We start from the raw sequence: 20,307 nt of genomic DNA, 5'->3' as shown, positions 1-20,307 counted from the left end.
ATTATAGAGGAGTAACTTTACTGTTTTTGGAATGACGTATCTGAGCCGACTTATGACTCCGGTTATTTGAGCCAGTTTCGTGACAATATGGTCCGTGTGGTGTTCCCAAGACATGCTGGAAGAAAAAACTACTCCAAGGCATTTAAATTGTTCAACTATGTCTATACGTCGCGAGTTTAATTTAATCTCGATGGGGGAAGGAAGTACTTTGTTTTTAGGACGAAATATGACAGCTTTTGTTTTCTTCTCATTTATACGCATGTATCTGGATTCGGACCACTTTTGTAATTCACTCAAGGTGTCATTGCATTCCCGAACAAGGAGATCAAGATCATTTCCAGTAAAAAAGATGCTAGTGTCGTCAGCGTAGATAATAAATTTAGCGGCGGAGTTAATGTTGGAGATATCATTTAGTTACATATTAAAAAGTAATGGTCCCAATATACTACCCTGGGGATCGCCAGAAGTAACAAGTTTTAGTTCAGGTGTTACATTGTCTATGCTTACAGCCTGTTTTCTATGCGAAATATATGATTTCAGGATCATTTGAGCCAGTCCACGAATACCACAACGCTCCAAGTTTTTCAGGAGTACACTGTGGTTTACTAAATCGAATGCCTTCGAGAAGTCCACGAAGACACCAATAACAAAGGCCTTTTTTTCAAACTGTGTTAGTATATATTCCTTTTGTTCGAGTAGTGCTAACTCGGCAGATTTATTTTTACAAAACCCAAATTGATTAGGTGACAAAAGGTCATGTTTATCAATAAAATCAGACAACCGTGTATACAGAACTTTTTCAAAGGCTTTCGAGAAGATTGGGAGTATCGATACTCCCAAGTGACGGAAGATTCGTGGTTTTCAAACCACGTTCTGGCTGTGCCGACCAATGCAAAATAAATACTTCGAAGCTGAGCGCTGTCATCCTAAGTGTTAGGCGCTGCCACATGTTCGTACATGTCCAGCGAGTCTTCTATATCTTCCTGTGGTTCTCCACAGAAAGTCGGTGGCTCACGGGGCCTGCAAAGCCCGATGGGCGTTGGCTGTGCGCCAGGTTCCATTGTGTAGGCATCGGGTGATAGCAGGTGTCAAAAATTCGGCGCATCTAAAAAAAAAACAGCGCCGCGCGGACGCATCTGGCCAGCGCGCGTCGTAAAACAGAGGAGAAGGAAACTGCGGAGAGCGACTAGCCTTGTGTGTGTGGCTGCCCTCTCCACCACTGCTCGCAGGCGCGACGCCAGAGGGATTGCGTCAGCCGTACCTTTTGGAATGTCGGAGTCGTTTCTACTCGATGTACGGAGAGGGCATAGCTTTGCATGTGCTAAGAGATGTCCTCTCACACTTCACTGGCCCGTCGGTAGCGGTGCCGCATCAGAAGCTCCTCGAAGCCAGTCACAGCGGCGACCAATGGGGAGGCGCTCCCGGCGCGATGAGGAGGAGGAGCTTGCAGAGTCGATGCTGTGTATGAGCGCGCCTACCTTGGCATGAAGAACAAACATACGTGGAGCAAGCCTATATAAGAAGGGCCTTGACCGCTGTAGGTCAGCCCGAGCCTCCGCATAAGCTTCCAAGAAGCTTAAGCCCTGACCCAAAACGCCTCATCGAGTACTTGGTAGCCAAGGATTCTGCACCCCCTTCTCCTTCAAGCGAGGATTGTCTTCGTTCTGTGTACAGAATTATGTCCTCGTGAAGAAGAACTTTGCGGTGAACAATACAGCCTACCTTCTTGTTGTGACTGGAAACCTGCGCGAAGTTCTTCAGGCTTCACACGACGAGCCGACAGCTGGACATCTCGGGTTTTCTCGAACCCTCGTCCGCATTCAAGACAGGTATTACTGGCCCCGACTGCCTGCGATGTTGCACACTATGTGAAAACCTGCCGAGATTGTCAGCGACGAAAGATCCCTCCAACCCGACCAGCACGATTTTTGAACCCCACTGAAGCCCCCTCAAGGCACTTTCAGCAGATCGGCATGGACTTGCTTGGCCTTTTCCCAAAGTCAACGACTGGAAATAAGCGGGTCAATATAGTGACTGACTACCTGACCTGCTATGCCAAGGCAAAAGCCCTACCGAACGGATCAGCAGCAGAAGTCGATAACTTTTTCAAGGAGTGCATTCTTCTGCGACACGGCGCTCCCGATGTGCTCATCACGGACAGAGGAACAATATTCATGGCTGAACTGACGCAAGCCATTCTGCGTTAGAGCAAAACCAGCCACCGCAGGACAACTGCACACCATCCGCAGACCAACGGACTGACCGAGCGCCTGAACAAAACCATCGCCGATATGCTTGCCATGTATGTCGATGCCGAACACAAGACCTGGGAGGCCATCCTTCTTTACATCGGTTTCGCTACACGTCTATTGCAGAATAAAGACCGCTGCCATGCCCTTTCGTCGTCCGGTTCCAGCTACAGGCACCTTATCTCCGGTAATCTCTTCGGCCCACCAGGCTCACTGCCACGCCTGCCATGCTTGTTCATTGTTGCAATGCGCTCCTTTACCCGGAGAGATCACCGTGCTCCAACGAAAGTATGTAAAGTGGGTCTGAGTTCCGACTCGCAGTCATCATGGTAAACTGGCGGTGCCGTCACTCACTTTTGTTAAAAAAACATTAGTTGAAGATTTTTAATGATGTGTACTTCCACTCCGCAGTGAATTCCACTAGCAATAAAAGCACATTGTCATATAACAGTGCCACCTTTCACCTTCACTGCTTTTTTTTTCCTAGCAGACGCGAGTTATGAGTGAAGCTCTAGTACTGAGAGCGTTATTCACAATCTGCCGACTTTGATTCCTCGTACTTAGTGCGTTGTAGTCGATGAGAGCTAACTCTTTTTGGTGGGTGTATATCAGCTCTTGTGTTAAACAAGTGCAAAAGACGGTGGGAGACGCTGAGGCTGTGTCCTACTGATGAACTCTGAAACTGAGACGGCAGAGAATGAAGCGAACGAAAATGAATAACCAGGAGTAGTTCTTTTTCTGTTTGGAATTTATGCCCTCTGGAGGGCCCGTGTTATGCAGGCAAATTTTCCTACTGCCAAAAAAAAAAACTGCACTTCGTCCGCAGATCGTTAAAGCTTCTGAGCTTGCAGCAAATTTTTACTTGTCAATCACGGATATTCGGAAGGCGCCTGCAGTGAGAAACGCGTTTACATACAGAGGGAACTTTAGGGCTCGAATGTGTTTTCGGTGTTCCCCATACTGATTCAGACGGTTGACGTTGAAAAACACGTAGTGGAATAGCATACATTTCAAGGGCATTTAAAACGGCAGTGAACGACGGGTCTGGCATGCATTTCAGCACTGTAAAAATAAATTGCAAACTAGTTCGTGCTGCGCCCAGATTGCATGGACACGTGAAATGCAAATAGATTCTCCTGAATGAGAGTACATGGGCGCTCCTCTGTCATCCAGGTTGGCTTAATCCTGTGGGTGTGGTGGACAATCACAGAACACAAGGAGTTAAAGTACCGCCTATTCAAAGGGACGTTGTTTCGTTTCACAACAGTCTGTGTCCACATAGGTGCACAGACCCAGGTGACAAGATCAGGTGGTGTGCAGGAGGACATTAATCATTCAAGTTTTCCATCTTGCAATGCTCCTTGAGCACGGATGAAAAAAAAAACGGCATTTGCGAAGCGTACTGCCGTCAGTGAACACTGCCTTTCTTGCAGAAAAAAGTGGGGCACGCCTAGCGCGGCTTCGACTATTGGGTACAGCGCCCAAATTCACTGCAGCGCTTGATCAACGTGGCGACTTGTAGTGCTTGTCACGTTCTACCAATTTTTGGCTCCACTACACACAGGTGTATAGTGCAGTTATGTTTTTGTAAGAATGGCTAATAAACGGTGGCAACAGTGGAGGTCAATCATCGTGCCGAGGGAACACACTGCATAAACGATTTGTAAAATACGTCTGTACAGCGTATGCAGTGTTGGAGGAGAAAATCTTGTTTACTACATGGATTGTATTGGAAAACATTTATTGCGTCGAGAGCAGGTTGCATGAGACACGTACTGGATTGCCGCTAGCCCATGGCTGGCGGCGACCTCATTGGCCCGCTCGATCTCCCGTGCTTGAGTCTAGGGGTCCGAGGTGACCAGCGCGGCCTCCCACCGCTCGGGAGAACGGAGCTGTATCAACTGCGCCGGAGGCGGATCATTTGGCAGTTCCACAGAATGTGGTCGTATGTGGCCCTTTCACAACATTTATGGCAGTTTGGGTCGTATTGGCCAGGTTACATTAGGGCAAGCATCGCCGGATTCAAAAGAGAGCGTGTTTGCAGTCGGCGCCAGGTAACTTCCTGCGCTTTTTTTAACGATTTGTGGGGAGGGGGATACGCGCCTCTCCAGCCTAAAGTGATGGGTGATGTCATGAAATGAGATCAACCCGTCCATCGTGAAATTCGGGTCGGAGGGCGCGCTCACTGACCGGTCGACGAAACCTCGGGCTTGCGCGCGAGCCGCCTCGTTCCCCGGAATAGACGAGTGGGCCGGGACCCAGATCAATTCAACTTCTCTAATCGGAAGGGGGGTGTTTTGAACGATGCGGAGTGAGGTAGATGTGATACGGCCCCTCGAGAAATTGGGAATGGCTGTTTTGGAGTCGCTTAATATACGTGTGTTCGCTATAGCTAAGGCTATTGCCGCTTCCTCCGCAGTCTCGGAGGAGCTAGTTTCTATCGACGCGGCCGCCAACGGGCGCCGTTCCCGTTCAGCGAGATCAGTGCAAACGCTTTTTCTCGGGGTTTGTCGGTATTCCGGAAACTCACTTCGTATCCGTCGCTGCTTCCTCCTCCGGTCGCTGCTACGATGCACTCCGATGTTGCGACGAAGGGAGGCACAGTGCACACCGCATCGTAGCTCAGCTTCATCTTGCCTTGCACTGGGTCGTAGAAGCGACTCAGAGGCACAGCTGGCGCCCCAAGTTTCTTCTGCTTGGTGAGGAACTGGTCCGCGCCGAGCTGCGGTGACGCCAGGATAGAATGTATCAGACAAGTTGTTGCTGTAAAATACCACTAAGGTGTAACAAAAAAAGGAAGATTTCCGATCTCGGCAATAGTCCTCTAATTCTGAGCACTTAATTGAATCAAATCCAGATTTTCTTTCCGAAGTGTGTAATACACCGCCGTCTTGCCAATGTATATTGTTACGACCCATCTTGAGACCTGAGATGAAACGGAGGGAGATTCAACGTAGCGGCAATTTTGACGGGTCGTTTGACTTCTACCTGACCCCGCGATGACCTCACGAAAAAGGGTGACTTTCTGGGAAGTGGCCGACGAGGCTCTTCCCACACTCGGCTCGGCGAAAACGACCTCCCTTCGAGAAGCAACCGACGACAGGAGAAGAAAGGGTGTCCCTCTTCTTGAAAAAAAACCCGGAACGAATCAGAGGAAGCCTGCGCAGCTGCGGCTGTGACGTCAACACGACCCAATGCCATAGGAATGCGGACTGCGGACTTAGGAATGCGGACTCGCCAGTTCCCACGTGCGGGCTCTAAGCAGGTGTCTTAGTTGGCAGTGGCGTGTGGTGGCGATCTTTTGTGCCACGATGAGTTACCGCCTAGTGAGGAGGCTCAACAGGTCTTCGACAATGGTGCTGGTGCCGATCTTTTGTGTCGCGGTGGAATGTCGCCTGGTGCAGGGGCGGAGTCTTGGGCTATATAACCTGCGACCAAAGTGGGCACGAACGCTCTGGACCTTCGGTAATAGGTTCATCCAGTGTGGCTCTGGACCTACGGTAATAGGTTCATCCAGTGGCTCTGAGCCTTGGGTATCAGGCTCATCCAGACGCTCGACGCTATGAACTCTTAAATTTTGATTCCTTGTTCTTCTTTTTGTAAATAAGTGTCTTAGTTTCTTACCATTAAATCTGCTTGTTTTTGTAATCTCCAACTTCGAAGTTTCCTTCATCCCGGACGAGCCCCCTTGGAGACGCCACAACCGGACACGCTACCTCGAGTCCCAACAACTGGTGGCAGCGGTGGGATCTGCTACCTTGCGTCTCGACAACTGGTGGCAGCGGTGGGACCTGCTACCTTGCGTCACAACAACTGGTGGCAGCGGTGGGATCCGAAGCCTTGGGATCCGAAGAGACTGGTGAGATACGAAGACCCAACAACTGTGGATCAGCGATGAGAATCTGAAGCCACAAGCGACAACAACGGCCGGCCAGCGAGAGTGCAGCTGTCTTGGACATGATCACGTGTGTGGGTGAGTGCTTGGCTTTTCCTTTGATGTGGACCAGGTTCTAAGAGAGGGTTAAAATTTAGAACTGGTAGACACCTGTGCTTAAATCTTACAGGTTTGGTATTTTTGCATAGTTGTTTTGGAAATAGCTCAGACTCAGAACTATCATGGACCTACAGAAGCTGCAGGAGTCGGACCTGTTGCTGTTGTGTGAGGAATTGGGGATTGAGACAAGGGGTTTGGCACGAAAACCCATGATAATTCAGGCCATTACTGATTTGGGGGCAGATGATGAGGAGCTCATTGAAGAGTGGAGTCTCATCGAACAAAAAAAGGAAGAGCGAGAGAGAGAGGAAAAATGGCGTCAGCGCGAACGTGAGAGGGAAGCAAAACTACTGAAGCTAAGGACTGAGCTCAGTAAGTTAGAAATGGAGTTGAGCAAGAGGTCGGGCGGTTGTCCCAAGCAAGTGGTACCTCTTCTCAACAAGGAGGCAGGCGAGAGGTGTGAAACTATTCCGCAGAAAAGCCTCCATGTGGATAAAGAACAAGAAAGGCGAAAGCTTCGCGAGGAAAACGAAAGGTGTGACGCGCTTACTGTTAAGCCTGAGACAGATAGCGCGTTGGCAGATAAGACTGAGGTCCCGCGCCAGAAAGAATGCAGTGAGGTTCGGTGTGCACGCGATGACAGAACCAGACAAGGGACACCGCTGGTGCAGCTGGCGAGCACTAGCGGTCAGAAAGTTGAGGCTGTACTAAGCGACACAAAGAGTGAACGGGAATCGCCCGACGGCAGCCGTGAAGCGCCAGGGAAGAGCGCAACGTTCCCGAAAAAGTGCCGTACAGACGAGATTGTTTCTGTTGCCCGGAATGAGGAGGAGGCTGCCCCGATAGAAAGACAGCAGGAAAATGAGCTTGGGTGCTCAGACGAAACCACAGGAGTGGACGATTCGTCAGTTAGTCCGTTGCCTGGCACTCAGAATAAAGCGCAAGTAGCGTCGCTACACAAGAAACATCGCGAACGCGACAAGCGTTTGAAAAATACTAGGGCAGGTGTAGATGCTAGTGCGAGGGCCGGCAAATTAACTCGGGACAGCACCGCGAGAACTGTGAAAGAAAAGGGAAAACCAACAGTGTCATTTTCCCGAAGGCGGCTGGGCCCGATGAAAGCCAAGGTGACTGCCCTTGCAGGCCGAAAGCACCATTGTCCATTAAAGAAACATCGCAAACGCGACAAGCGGTTGAGAAGTGCCAGGGCAGGTGTTCATGCTGATGCAAGGGCCGGCAGATCAACAAGGGACGGCACCACGAAAGCTAATGACCGAAAAGGAAAATCAGTGAAATTTTCCCGAACGCGGATGGGCCCGAACAAAGCCCAGGGGACTGCCCTGGCGGGCCGAAAGAGGGACAGACGGCATAGTCGTTGGACACGAGACGCAGGCTTTGCGCTACGAAGAATAGGGCGCGACAGCCACACAAAAGGGCGCCACAGAGAGCGCGTGAGTCGGAGGGGGTCGCTGCAGGCAGGGACAAAGAAATGGTGGAGGCACCCTTTCCACAGTAGGTCGAGCGGAGGCGGAACCAATCAACTTCGCAGTTTTCTTGAAGCACCTGCTTGTAGACCGGACATCCGACCACGACCGCGCAGGGCGCGGCTAAAGAATGTCCAATTCGGGGAATAAGTGTTTGCCATTTTTTTTTGGTTACATTGACTCACTGTAAAAAAAAAAAAAAACCGGGACAGGGATGAAGGCAAACACAGTTCAGTTTTAGTGGTAGTGGTTTTTGTAAACTTGATGATTTTCGATCAGTTTGCTGCTTTTAAAGATGTTTGATTTTAAAGAGTACGTGCAAAAAGGGTACATTGCATGAAAATGCGGACGCGCTTAGCTGTTCTTTCTAAGCGGTCCGGAATGCTCTTTATGAACCAAAATTGCTACTATAAGTTTTTTCGTGCGTTTTTGAAAGTGAGGGTGTACAGTAGCAGGTTCGGTTTTTCTCAGCTTGCGTAGGTCTTGGGGGTTTTCAGTGTGAGCTTTTCTACAACGACTATACTAACCGGATTATAGCACCCTCTTTTGGAACTGGTTTGCTCGGAGGAAAGTTGAGTGCTTGCTTGCGCATGTGGTTGAGGTTTCAGAGACGCCTCAAAGAATTTGGCCGGCGTAATAAAAGACCACGTTGCGAGCGGCAGAAGGCTTCTGGCATACTTCTGGCATGCTTCTGCAAGTCGTCTCTTCGTGCAGCAGCGATGACTGCTACTCGCCGAGACTCGTCTGGCGGGGGAGGTAGCTGTTACGACCCATCTTGAGACCTGAGATGAAACGGAGGGAGATTCAACGTAGCGGCAATTTTGACGGGTCGTTTGACTTCTACTTGACCCCACGATGACCTCACGAAAAAGGGTGACTTTCTGGGAAGTGGCCGACGAGGCTCTTCCCACACTCGGCTCGGCGAAAACGACCTCCCTTCGAGAAGCAACCGACGACAGGAGAAGAAAGGGTGTCCCTCTTCTTGAAAAAAAACCCGGAACGAATCAGAGGAAGCCTGCGCAGCTGCGGCTGTGACGTCAACACGACCCAATGCCATAGGAATGCGGACTGCGGACTTAGGAATGCGGACTCGCCAGTTCCCACGTGCGGGCTCTAAGCAGGTGTCTTAGTTGGCAGTGGCGTGTGGTGGCGATCTTTTGTGCCACGATGAGTTACCGCCTAGTGAGGAGGCTCAACAGGTCTTCGACAATGGTGCTGGTGCCGATCTTTTGTGTCGCGGTGGAATGTCGCCTGGTGCAGGGGCGGAGTCTTGGGCTATATAACCTGCGACCAAAGTGGGCACGAACGCTCTGGACCTTCGGTAATAGGTTCATCCAGTGTGGCTCTGGACCTACGGTAATAGGTTCATCCAGTGGCTCTGAGCCTTGGGTATCAGGCTCATCCAGACGCTCGACGCTATGAACTCTTAAATTTTGATTCCTTGTTCTTCTTTTTGTAAATAAGTGTCTTAGTTTCTTACCATTAAATCTGCTTGTTTTTGTAATCTCCAACTTCGAAGTTTCCTTCATCCCGGACGAGCCCCCTTGGAGACGCCACAACCGGACACGCTACCTCGAGTCCCAACAACTGGTGGCAGCGGTGGGATCTGCTACCTTGCGTCTCAACAATATATCCATCCGCAGGATAGAGAAATCATATACACAGCACCCACCGAGCATGACAAAAATCTTTGTTGCTCTAAGTAAGCGCTCGTCCTGTGTCCCCACTTACTTCGTCCCCGTCATTTGCGCTGGTGCCCCCAATAATAATTAATTATAATGTGGCAGTATCCACGTGGATGTGATATAGGCACAGTCATTATCGCTGAAGCCCTGGGGTTTATAATGTCAGTGAGCCGGCGGCATACTTTACTTATCTGAAATACTGAAAGACCCAGCAGGACGTTACAATAAGGGGCGGGGGGAGGACAACATGAAAGCAAAATATGATGACAACAACGAACCGGATGGGAGATGCTGTTGTCGGGATATGCCAGAGTATAAAGCGATTTGACAATTAAGCTATCATATATATAAGACAAATAGGCAAACCGACAATATTCTAAATAAATATTACAACGGTTATAAAGAACAGAGAAACAGTGATGCCAAGGGAATAGTTTTAAGAAGATGTACAGTGTTTGCCAAAAGTAACCGGGCACAGGTGGTTTGTTCCTTAGCCGCGTAGCGAAGCACTTATGGCAGCGCTTGAGCTCTGATTTTGTCTAAAGTAAGGTTAATCTTCGTCCTCACGTTCCAACAACCTTCGGTCCTTGGGGATTCCGTAAAGGCTGCGTAATGCGGTTGAGAAGCAAAAACCTGTTGCTCGGTTACTTTTGGCAAAAGGTGTACATAGTGCATGATAGCCTAAGAGAACGAACACTATACGCTTAAATAGAACGGAGCATGGCCTTAAGGAACTGATAAAGGCAACTCAAGAACTAAATAACAAAAAAAATGCTGCAGAATCCCCGGGTTAAAGACAGAGTGATTGCACCAAAACGAGAAATAGAAGATCTGTACAGTACAACGTAGACCCGCACAGTCAGATTACAAAGCGCCTAAAAAAACTGGCAATGTTGCTTGTAATGATGTCGGTCAAAACGGCGATATTAGACGGTAGCTTATTCCGTTCATTTATTCATAAAATTAGCAGTGAATTTTGGTATCTTTATGTGCGTGCGAAAATTGGGAAGATTGTGCTTCCATGATCGACACGAGACAGTTTTATTTGGACTATGGGGGTGTACCGACCCAAAGCGACACACACTTCATCTTGAGCTGTGATAGAACGCACATAATGCTTTTCTTCCGATCATTTAATGATGTTCTTTTACTGCGTACTTCTGACCTGTTTTTTAAAGGTCTTAAATTCTCCGTGCTGGTTTTCTGGATACTCCGTAATAAATTTTAATGTCCTGCTTTTTTTTGTGATTGCACGCTTTTTCTTCAAATTCAACTCATAAAACCTTATCTTGTGCTTCCAGCTCTTAAAACCATGCCCTGCACAGGTGTCCCAGTGGTGCCTGATTTGCGCTTTTGCCGTCGGCACTTAGTTTTAAGCTGCCGACAGGTTTCCGATTATGTTCCTAGCCCAAACCAAACGTCGTCTCTCATGCATATAAATACAGCCCAGAGAGTAAACCTTGTCACCATAATTCCTTTTTAAATGCCTCTCAATACTTGATGCCTGTGGTACGCTCATAATGCTCCTTGTTTCATTATCGTGGTATCTCTTGCCCCTTTCTCCCTAATACCTGTTCATAATTTTCCATCTATATTTGTCCTTCATACACCCATGCCCTTAAATTTTGCAACCTTGGTTATCTGATGTCCCTGTATTGTCAGTATTTTATCGGTGTTATAGTGTTATCCTTGAATATCATTCAACCCGAGATAATTATGATAACTGTAACGCTTAAGAGAGCCTGCATTGACCCCACAAGTATTCAATAGTGTAAATCTTACTGGCTAGCCGCATACACACTCGTGGTTACCACACATTAACGCCAGGAGCCGCTAGGCTTCGACCTTTCGACATAACTAGAACTAGAAATTACAACCTACATTACTTTCTTGTACCCTTTATGCTATAATTATCGTATAAATCATAGACAGCAGCGGCGATAACGGACAAACCTGCTCTAATTCTTTGCGCATGTCAGCTGTTGTACACTTCATATCCCTTCCCATGCAATTTCAACTTTCTTATCTCTGCATTTTTCCTTTAACAACTGTATTATCTACATCTTATTATGTATTACATAATGTTCCCCTGCAAAAAGTACTTGAATATAAGTATCTAGGCATTTATTTCATATCTAACCTAACGTCCCAGGCAGCACAACACCATTGGTCGAACGTTGTGCAATTCTTGACAAAATTGGCCCGACATCGGTCCTACACTGACATTTGGGCCGAGCGCTACCACTTTGACATATTGGTCCTGCTTTCATGACAGTTTAGGGCCGACGTTTGGCCGAGAGAGCTATCAACGCAGGCCCGGCGTTCGTTCTGCAGCATGGACCAGTAAAGGTCTCATACTGGCATCTAACTTTCAAACCTTGGTATCCAGCTTTCCAATAATGGTATCCAGCTTTCGAGCACTGGTCTACTGCTTTTGAAAATTGGCACATGCAATATAACCCACTCGCCAATGACGGCTACTGTGGATGTACCATTTTACCAGCAAATATTCATAAATGATGGTGCCAAATTATTCCTTTAAAAAGATCCGTTTATTGCATCGAGTTACAAGGATCACGCTTATAGCGCACGCAGGATGCCTTGTGCTGCCATCAGCCACCCTGGGGAGTAAACGAAAAGAGGGCCCAAACCAGTTAGCACATGACAGCGGGCCAATATTAAAATACCGTTGGCAAAGCATGGCCCGAAGTAGGCCCAGAGTTCCCAATGAGTACCTGATATTGGCTGCACCACTCACTGCCGCATCCAATGATGACCCTGGTTGTCCATCGGTTTCCCATTACTGGCTGTGACATCACAAAATCATGGCTATCATGACCTAGGTTAGCCAGAATTTTCCCACTCTTGTGTGCGACAGGAATCAGAAGCGCTTAATTAATTTGCCACTGTAGACCAGTCGGTAAGAATATGTGTAATACTTCAGTGCTGTTTCTTTTCGCCTTCTACAATTGCAGTCGCAATAGAAAATCAGCAATTTTTGGTTTAAGCCTCTGCCCAAGTCGGCTCTCAATGAGAAAAGGACATTACTGTGGACTATTAGACGAGTGTTCTTGTTTGGTTTTCAAATGTTGTGAGAACAACATTTTTGATCAGTTTTCTTTTCGAATAGGGTAAAAAATACAGCTTGCGATTTTTTTCGGAACACGCTGAACGCATGAACCTCGAGGAACATTTGTTTTTGTTTTTTTAATTTTAACAGTTTACCGTAGTCGCTTCTCATGCATACTATATGGGATTCGAAAATGCGACTTGAAACCCACTCAAGAACGCTTGTCTGATAGTCCAGAGTAATGCCCTTTCTTCATTGAGAGACAACTTGAGAAACGCTTTAACTAGAAATTGCGGATATTCTATTGCGCTTGCAAGTGTGGAACCCAAAAAGTAACAGTACGGAAGTATTGCACTTATTCTTACCGACTGGTCTGCAGTGGAAAATTAATTCAGCGGTTCTGATTCCTGTCGTGCATAAGCGGTAAACGACAAACGTATTCCCGAATGCATGCGATCTCATGTCACATGAATTCAGACCCGCTGTTAGACAAAGTAGTGAATGTTTTGTGAATTCATCTCGCCAAAGACAAGATATGGAGTTCTTAGTATTCAGGCAAATTTGCACTCCGCACGACGTCAAGCCAGACATTTCGCAATGAGAGTAGGTACGCAGAAGTCGTCCTCGTGGGTTTTGGCTTGTTCTCTTTTCCTGCCGGAAAAACAAAGCCGCATGTAGTCAAAGAAAAATCTACCCCCCAAACCACATTAACTTCCAGACGCACATCAAGATAAAAGAATTTTAGCACTCGCAAATAAGACCTTGCAGGCCAGGGTACGAACCGCGTCGGTGCTCTCCTAACATATGAGATATGGCTTTTCGCCTGTACAGACTATGAACGGTGCCAGCTCGAGTGTGCTTGCTTTTTCGTCGCGCTGGTTGCGTGTTTGGGCGCCGCCGTGCCAGCCAAGGCAATACCCGTTGAGTCAGGGATGTGTCATGGTGATGCATCGCGCTGTTCCGAGACGAGTGGCAAGGGAGACAATGGTGGGGGAGAGGGGGTTGGCTGGATGGGGGAGAGTCATTATCCTTTAAACAGGTTTTGTGGTGGGGAGAAAACGACTCCAGCTGAAAGGTGGACAAAGGGAGACCGGGGGAGGATGCAAGGACGGTGGAGAGCTTTGCTGCGCGCGAGGCAAAAGAGCTTCGAGAAAGTGAGTGAAATCAAAAATAAACAAAAGCGCCTCGCGGGGGGGGGGGGGGGGGCAGCGCGCTACCTGGAAAAGAGCGCGGCTGGTAGAATTGATGGGGAGATATCGGACTTGAAATTTTGAGAGGGAACGGGGTCAAAACATGTGAAAAGGGTTTAGAACTTTTGGAGAATGATACCCCGGTCACACGGACGTTTTGAAGGCCCTCGAACCGATAGTCTATCGACTCAAAACCGATCGAGCGCTGCTACACGGGCAGTCTGAATGGTGTGGGTTCCTAAGTGGACAGAGGCCACCACCCACCGCGGGTTCGAGCTTCGCGCGAGCCAAGGGCCCCGATCAGCCGTCACCACACACACACTGGGACACCGATGCGGTGCACTCAACCTCCGCTGGGAGGAGAGCGATTCGCCGCAAAGAAATAGGCCTCCAATCTCACAAAGGAGACGTTTATTCACGTCGTCCTCCAGCAGTACACACACACTCAATCGTCACCCCGTCCCGGGGGCGCGCGAGGAGCAAGGCTCCGCTGCGCGCACGAAGCGACTCGAGTAATGCGCGCCGCTAGCACGCCGCTGCAGGAGAATGTCCCCGCGGCAGTGCGGTGATGTCTCTCTCGTGTCGACCGTTGGGCCGGTTGCGAGAGAGAGTGGACAATCAACGCAAGGTACGCCTGTCAGAGGTCGCCGGACCCCGCTGGACAGGCTCGAGCCGCTGCAGGTCAGAGGACACGTGCGGGCGAGCTCGAGTAAGCACTGGTCCGAACGGCAAAGGCCGGCACGGACAAACAGTAACGTACGCACCTTACGCTGTCTCGGAGGGATCTCTCCCTCTGGGCCCCGCTCGGACGGTCGCGCCGTGCGCGGCCGCCCGTAGCGGGTCCCGATTTCCCGCCAAAAGGCGCCAATGGCAAAGGCCGTTGGGGAGCCGGGGCGGAGCTGTGGCCAAATGACAGTGATTAGTCACCTAGCCGCCTCTCCACCGCCTGAGGCGGGAGCAAGGGAAAGAGGAGAAACAACGCAGGAAGCCGGCACAGCCGCGCAAAGGCAATGGCGGAAAGCCAGGATTCCCACATCCCCCTCTCCTTAAATGCCCTCCTACCCATCGGCAAAGCACGCGGCCAAAATAAAGAAATCAATACACAAAAAAAAAATAAGCTACACTTCAGTTCCAAAATAAAGAAATGAATACACAAAAAAAACTAGCTACACTTCAGTTCCAAAATAAAGAAATGAATACACAAAAAAAAACTAGCCACACTTCAGTTTCAGCCAGAACAACGTAAAAAAAACAACGCACAGACAAAGAAAAACAAGGCAAACAACACTTGCATACGCTTCAGTAAATCAAAACAGCTTGCAGATTATATACACGGTACACAAGAAGATGTGAATAAAACTGTACAGCTATGTGACAGGTGGATGTCAGCCTCAAAGTTCGATGGCGCGGCCCAATGGGCCGGTCGGCGACTCACCGCTCGCAGACTTCAAGTTGAACGGGTTGGGAGGGCCGACGACTGATGGCGGTCTTCTTTCCGTTGATGTAGGGTGCGTTGATGACGACGGGGCCGCGGCAGAGCACTGACCTCGCGCCCTTGGACACGACATCACGTTCGGGCACAAGAAAGTTAGTGCACCCCTTTCACGCCGGCTGAAACGGGCGAGGACGTTCGGCGGCGTCCAGATGTGTAACCTTGTCCACAGCGAGGGGTCCTTCTCATCCTCGCGCTCACGCAGAAGGACACAACGGCACAACTCACAGGCGTCGCCTTGGCTCATGGTTACGCGCGCACACAGTCACAGCCACAAACACGCATACACCGGCACGTGCGCCGACGCTGGTCGGCGACAACGATCCCCTCATCAGAAGCGTCCAGAGGCGCCGCGGCGAGGGTCAAAGGGTGCACTTTCCGCCCCCCCCCATCGCCCCAAACGCCCCGCCAACTTCCCCTCCATACGGGCTGCACAAAACTCGCACCGCGACACACGGCTCCTTAACGAGCCAACCACCCACAGTCGGGCCGGAAATGAGGAAAGGCGCGGTACAAACGACAACCATCTTTTGCTTCTAGGAGATAAGAGCAAGCAGGAGCGGGCTGAAGTTTGCCTATGTACATCTCGGTACGTTAGAACGAAAACAGACGTACAAGCAGGAAACGAAAGTGGCTAGAAACTGACGCAAGCAAACAAATAAATAAACTGATAAACACACAAGGCTGGAACTGATCATGCTGCCAAAACAACAAAAAAAAACACACCGTGCTTCACCTGGGTAGGGCCTGACAAGAAAGCTCGCCAGCTAGCGGAGGCTGCGTGCCTTCGGTTGCGGAAAAGTCCGCCGTCCGGCATCAATCACACAGGTGACCGTCGCCTCAGATTGTACCGGTGCTCCGTACGCTTGCGTTCCGCAGCACCAGTTGTGCCTTTACACTTGCCTTTGATACCAATGGGTACCGGCGCAAGCTCATCAGACCGTGACGCGTAGGCCTTCAGGTCAATGAACCCCTGCTTGCTCCTGGGGAAAGGCCCCATCAAATCGCAGGTGGCCATCTGCCACGGACGCACACTGTCAATCGGTTTCATCATTCCAGGCGGCTTGCCACCCCGTGACTTCACCGCTTGACAGACATGGCAGGAACGGCAATAGCGGATAATGTCACGCTTCATGCCGGGCCACGTCACCGATTGACTCAGTTTTGCAAAAACTCTGGAGTCACTCAGATGACCGGCAGTGGTTCGTCATGAGAGAATCGCAAAAGTGCGCCTCTTAGACTTTTGGGGATAACCACCTAGAACGGGTCGATGGACTCGTCATCGGTGGCTATGTACTTCAGCACGAGCCCGTCATGGTCCAGCAAATATGACTCCCCGGGGTTCGCCGCGACACACGCTGGCTTCTGCCCCCCTGCGCCCGCTACAATACAAGTAGCGTCACGGCGCTCCGTCTCCCTGAGACCGTCGCTCACCTCGCGACAAAAGGGGTCATTTTGCTGGGCTTTCAGTAGCTCTTACGGCTGAAAACGATTCCAGTCATCCCAGAGGGGAGCATGGTCTCGTCCCCACTCAGGTTTGCAGCCAAAATTTCCGTTCGCGTCGGCACCTCCGAGGCGCTCACGAAGAGCTTTGCCTCTCGTCCGCTTTGCGAAGCGCTGCTCGCCTAGTTAGCGGAATGGGTTAACCCGTTTGCGGGTTCCCCCTCCTTGCCGCCCGGCGGCACGTCCGCTGTTTCGCCCCCTCCGCCTACAGGCGTCAAGGCGCCGCTGGCGAGTGGGGCACGGGATAGCGCGTCAGCTACCACGTTAGTGCTCCCCTTTCGACACTGCACGGAAAAGTCGTAATGCTGTATCAGGAGAGCCCAGCACGCTAGCCGACCCTCAGGCTCGCGGAGCCGCATCAGCCAACTGAGCGCACTGCACCCCTGCCTCAGTGGAGGCTTGGGCGGGCTGCACGAACGAGGGAGGCAAGGCTCCTAGTTCGATGAGCGGCGTGGTTTCCACAGGGAACCGGGCCAGCGCCTCGCCGTTCCCAGAGCAGAATTGACTGCTCGCGGGGCACGGCTGCTGCTGTTCGAAACTGCCGGTTGCGGCAGCGTGACACGAACTGCTTTCGCACTGGACGGAAAGCTTGCACAGCTGAGGCATGTGACCAGCGGATGCACCGCAGGGTGCTTCCGATACAGCTCCAATGGGAGCCGCGTGGTCGACATTTTGGGTTGTGCCGCAGTAAACCCCAATGGGGGCCGCGGCCAACCACGGTGTCTAGCTATTCGAAGGAACAGCAGCCAGCGGATCAAACGACGCTACAACTCCGTAGGGAGCCGACATGTAGCTGCCGAGTGCCCCGCTGGGGGTGGTAGACATGGTGCGCAAGCGTGATCGGCAAGGCGACCTGCTCGGCTAATGTGCCATCAAAGGCGTAAGCGCCAATGACTTAGCACGTTGGGCGCCAGTTGTGGGTTCCTAAGTGGACACAGGCCACCACCCACCGCGGGTTCGAGCTTCGCGCGAGCCAAGGGCCCCGATCAGCCGTCACCACACACACACTGGGACACCGATGCGGTGCACTCAACCTCCGCTGGGAGGAGAGCGATTCGCCGCAAAGAAATAGGCCTCCAATCTCACAAAGGAGACGTTTATTCACGTCGTCCTCCAGTAGTACACACACACTCAATCGTCACCCCGTCCCGGGGGCGCGCGAGGAGCAAGGCTCCGCTGCGCGCACGAAGCGACTCGAGTAATGCGCGCCGCTAGCACGCCGCTGCAGGAGAATGTCCCCGCGGCAGTGCGGTGATGTCTCTCTCGTGTCGACCGTTGGGCCGGTTGCGAGAGAGAGTGCGCAATCAACGCAAGGTACGCCTGTCAGAGGTCGCTGGACCCCGCTGGACAGGCTCGAGCCGCTGCAGGTCAGAGGACACGTGCGGGCGAGCTCGAGTAAGCACTGGTCCGAACGGCAAAGGCCGGCACGGACAAACAGTAACGTACGCACCTTACGCTGTCTCGGAGGGATCTCTCCCTCTGGGCCCCGCTCGGACGGTCGCGCCGTGCGCGGCCGCCCGTAGCGGGTCCCGATTTCCCGCCAAAAGGCGCCAATGGCAAAGGCCGTTGGGGAGCCGGGGCGGAGCTGTGGCCAAATGACAGTGATTAGTCACCTAGCCGCCTCTCCACCGCCTGAGGCGGGAGCAAGGGAAAGAGGAGAAACAACGCAGGAAGCCGGCACAGCGAAAACAGGCTGTTGTTCTGAACGGTATTTCTTCACAGTATGCACCAGTTACGTCGGGAGTTCCCCAAGGCTCAGTATATGGACCACTTTTGTTTTTGCTGTATATTAATGATATTTCAGTTGGCATACAGTCTTCATTCAGGATGTTTGCCGATGATTGTGTTGTTTACAGAGTAGTAAATTCCACTTCTGATTCGCAAATCCAGCAAACAGATTTAGATACTGTAGCAGACTGGTGTGTACGTTGGGACATGTCCTTAAATATAAACAAAACTGTTCACATCACCTTCACAAGAAAACGTGCTAATCACCCGTATAGGTATAGAATTAATGATTTTACTCTAAACATAAGCAAGTCATTTAAATATCTAGGCGTCTTTTTTACATCGGACTTACGATGGAATAAGCACATTAATTATATTGCGAATAAGGCATCATCACGTTTGGGTTTTCTACGGCGGAATTTTAGCCATTTACCAAGTAACTTGAAAACAAAGCTGTATTTCAGTCATGTACGCTCCATACTTGAATATGGATGTGTTTGCTGGGACCCACACACATCTGAGTGTGTAGGAAAATTAGAGAAAATTCAGAATAGGGCAGTTAGATTTGTTATTGGTAATTATAATCGGCAAGTTAGTATGACGGAAAGCAAACGAAAACTTGACTGGCAAGATTTGAAGGACCGTAGAAGGTACATCAGACGGAAATTTTTATATCAGATTTATTCTTCAAAAACTGGCATAAACCGCGAACAATATTTCCAGGCACCTCATTATATATCAAAGCGACTGGACCACTGCTTGAAGGTCAGGGAATTTTCTTGCAAGGGTGACGTCTTGCGTTATTCTTTTTTGTTAGAACTGTTCGGGACTGGAAGAGTTTGCCATCGAACATTGTAGGTATTACATCTAATGAAGCATTTTTCCATGCACTGCAATAATTGTTTTGTACCTATAATGAAGTCTGTACCCCCCTGCTGTAATGCCCTGCTGGGCGATGCATGTAACTAACTAATAAATAAATAAATAAATAAATAAATAAATAAATAAATAAATAAATAAATAAATAAATAAATAAATAAATAAATAAATAAATAAAATTCACGTTTTTACTATCTTCAAAAGAATTCCTTATTGATTTTCTATAGCGGTCTTAACTGTACGATGCGATCGATGGGAACACTTTAAAGGAAGATTGCGCTGCTGATGAGAAGAGTGGACCAATATCTTCCATATTTCCATAACAGTACCTTGCAATTTTTTATTTTTCAAAAATTTTATGCGAGAGTATTAGGTATGCGTACATCCAATCATGTCGTGTTTGCAAAGAGCATTTTAAATAAAGCATTCTCATCCATGTGCCCGTCTGCAGTCATACAGGGGCTTGCGATGGCTAAACCAGCGTCTCCATTCAAGAAAAGGCGCAAATCATTGAAAGGCACAGTGCCGATGGGGCAGTTGTTTTCACGGATCGGTTCATTCAGTGCTCCCAAACACGCTTCATTGGTATACGACTTAGTAAAAGTAACATGCCTCCAGCTATTTCAGCTGAAGTGGATATGGCTTGTGTAGTTGCACCTTCTGTGACCTATGTAGGTTTGACGAAAGACGATTTCGGTGACTGAGGAGAAGGTCGGCCAGATATCTTTTCGCATTGTCTTCATTCACAGCTGGCAATGCATCCTCGCTTTGAAAAGCTCCTTAATCACAGATCTATCTTTTAAATTCTAAGTTAATTTTTACCACACAAATATTAAGCGCCCGTGCCTAGCACCAGCGGCTTTGGTATCCGTGCCACCTGTAAGACTATAAAGGAGGAATGCACCCAGAGATAGAGAGAGCGCTCCGAAAAAAATGAAGGAGGCGGTTGCAGAAGGCGGAAATGGTTTCGGGGCGCGCGAAGGGCACATCTTGCAAGAGAGAGAGAAGGAAAGATCAGATATACAGGCAGTAG

At 49.7% G+C, this 20,307-nt stretch overlaps 1 protein-coding gene across 1 annotated transcript in view; it reads right to left on the bottom strand.

Annotated features, from left to right (window-relative positions):
* Positions 1-20,307, bottom strand: part of LOC149337326 (uncharacterized) — a 67,546-nt gene that overhangs the window by 10,994 nt on the left and 36,245 nt on the right. Inside the window, exon 7 of the mRNA XM_089554860.1 lies at positions 4,780-4,971. Coding sequence (XP_089410986.1) covers positions 4,780-4,971 — 192 coding nt within the window. The remainder of the gene's footprint in view (positions 1-4,779; positions 4,972-20,307) is intronic.

Source organism: Amblyomma mixtum, chromosome 7, assembly GCF_055824585.1.
Source record: "Amblyomma mixtum isolate Tamu chromosome 7, ASM5582458v1, whole genome shotgun sequence".
NCBI lineage: Eukaryota > Metazoa > Arthropoda > Arachnida > Ixodida > Ixodidae > Amblyomma > Amblyomma mixtum.
This window is presented reverse-complemented; position numbering and strand designations above follow the sequence as displayed.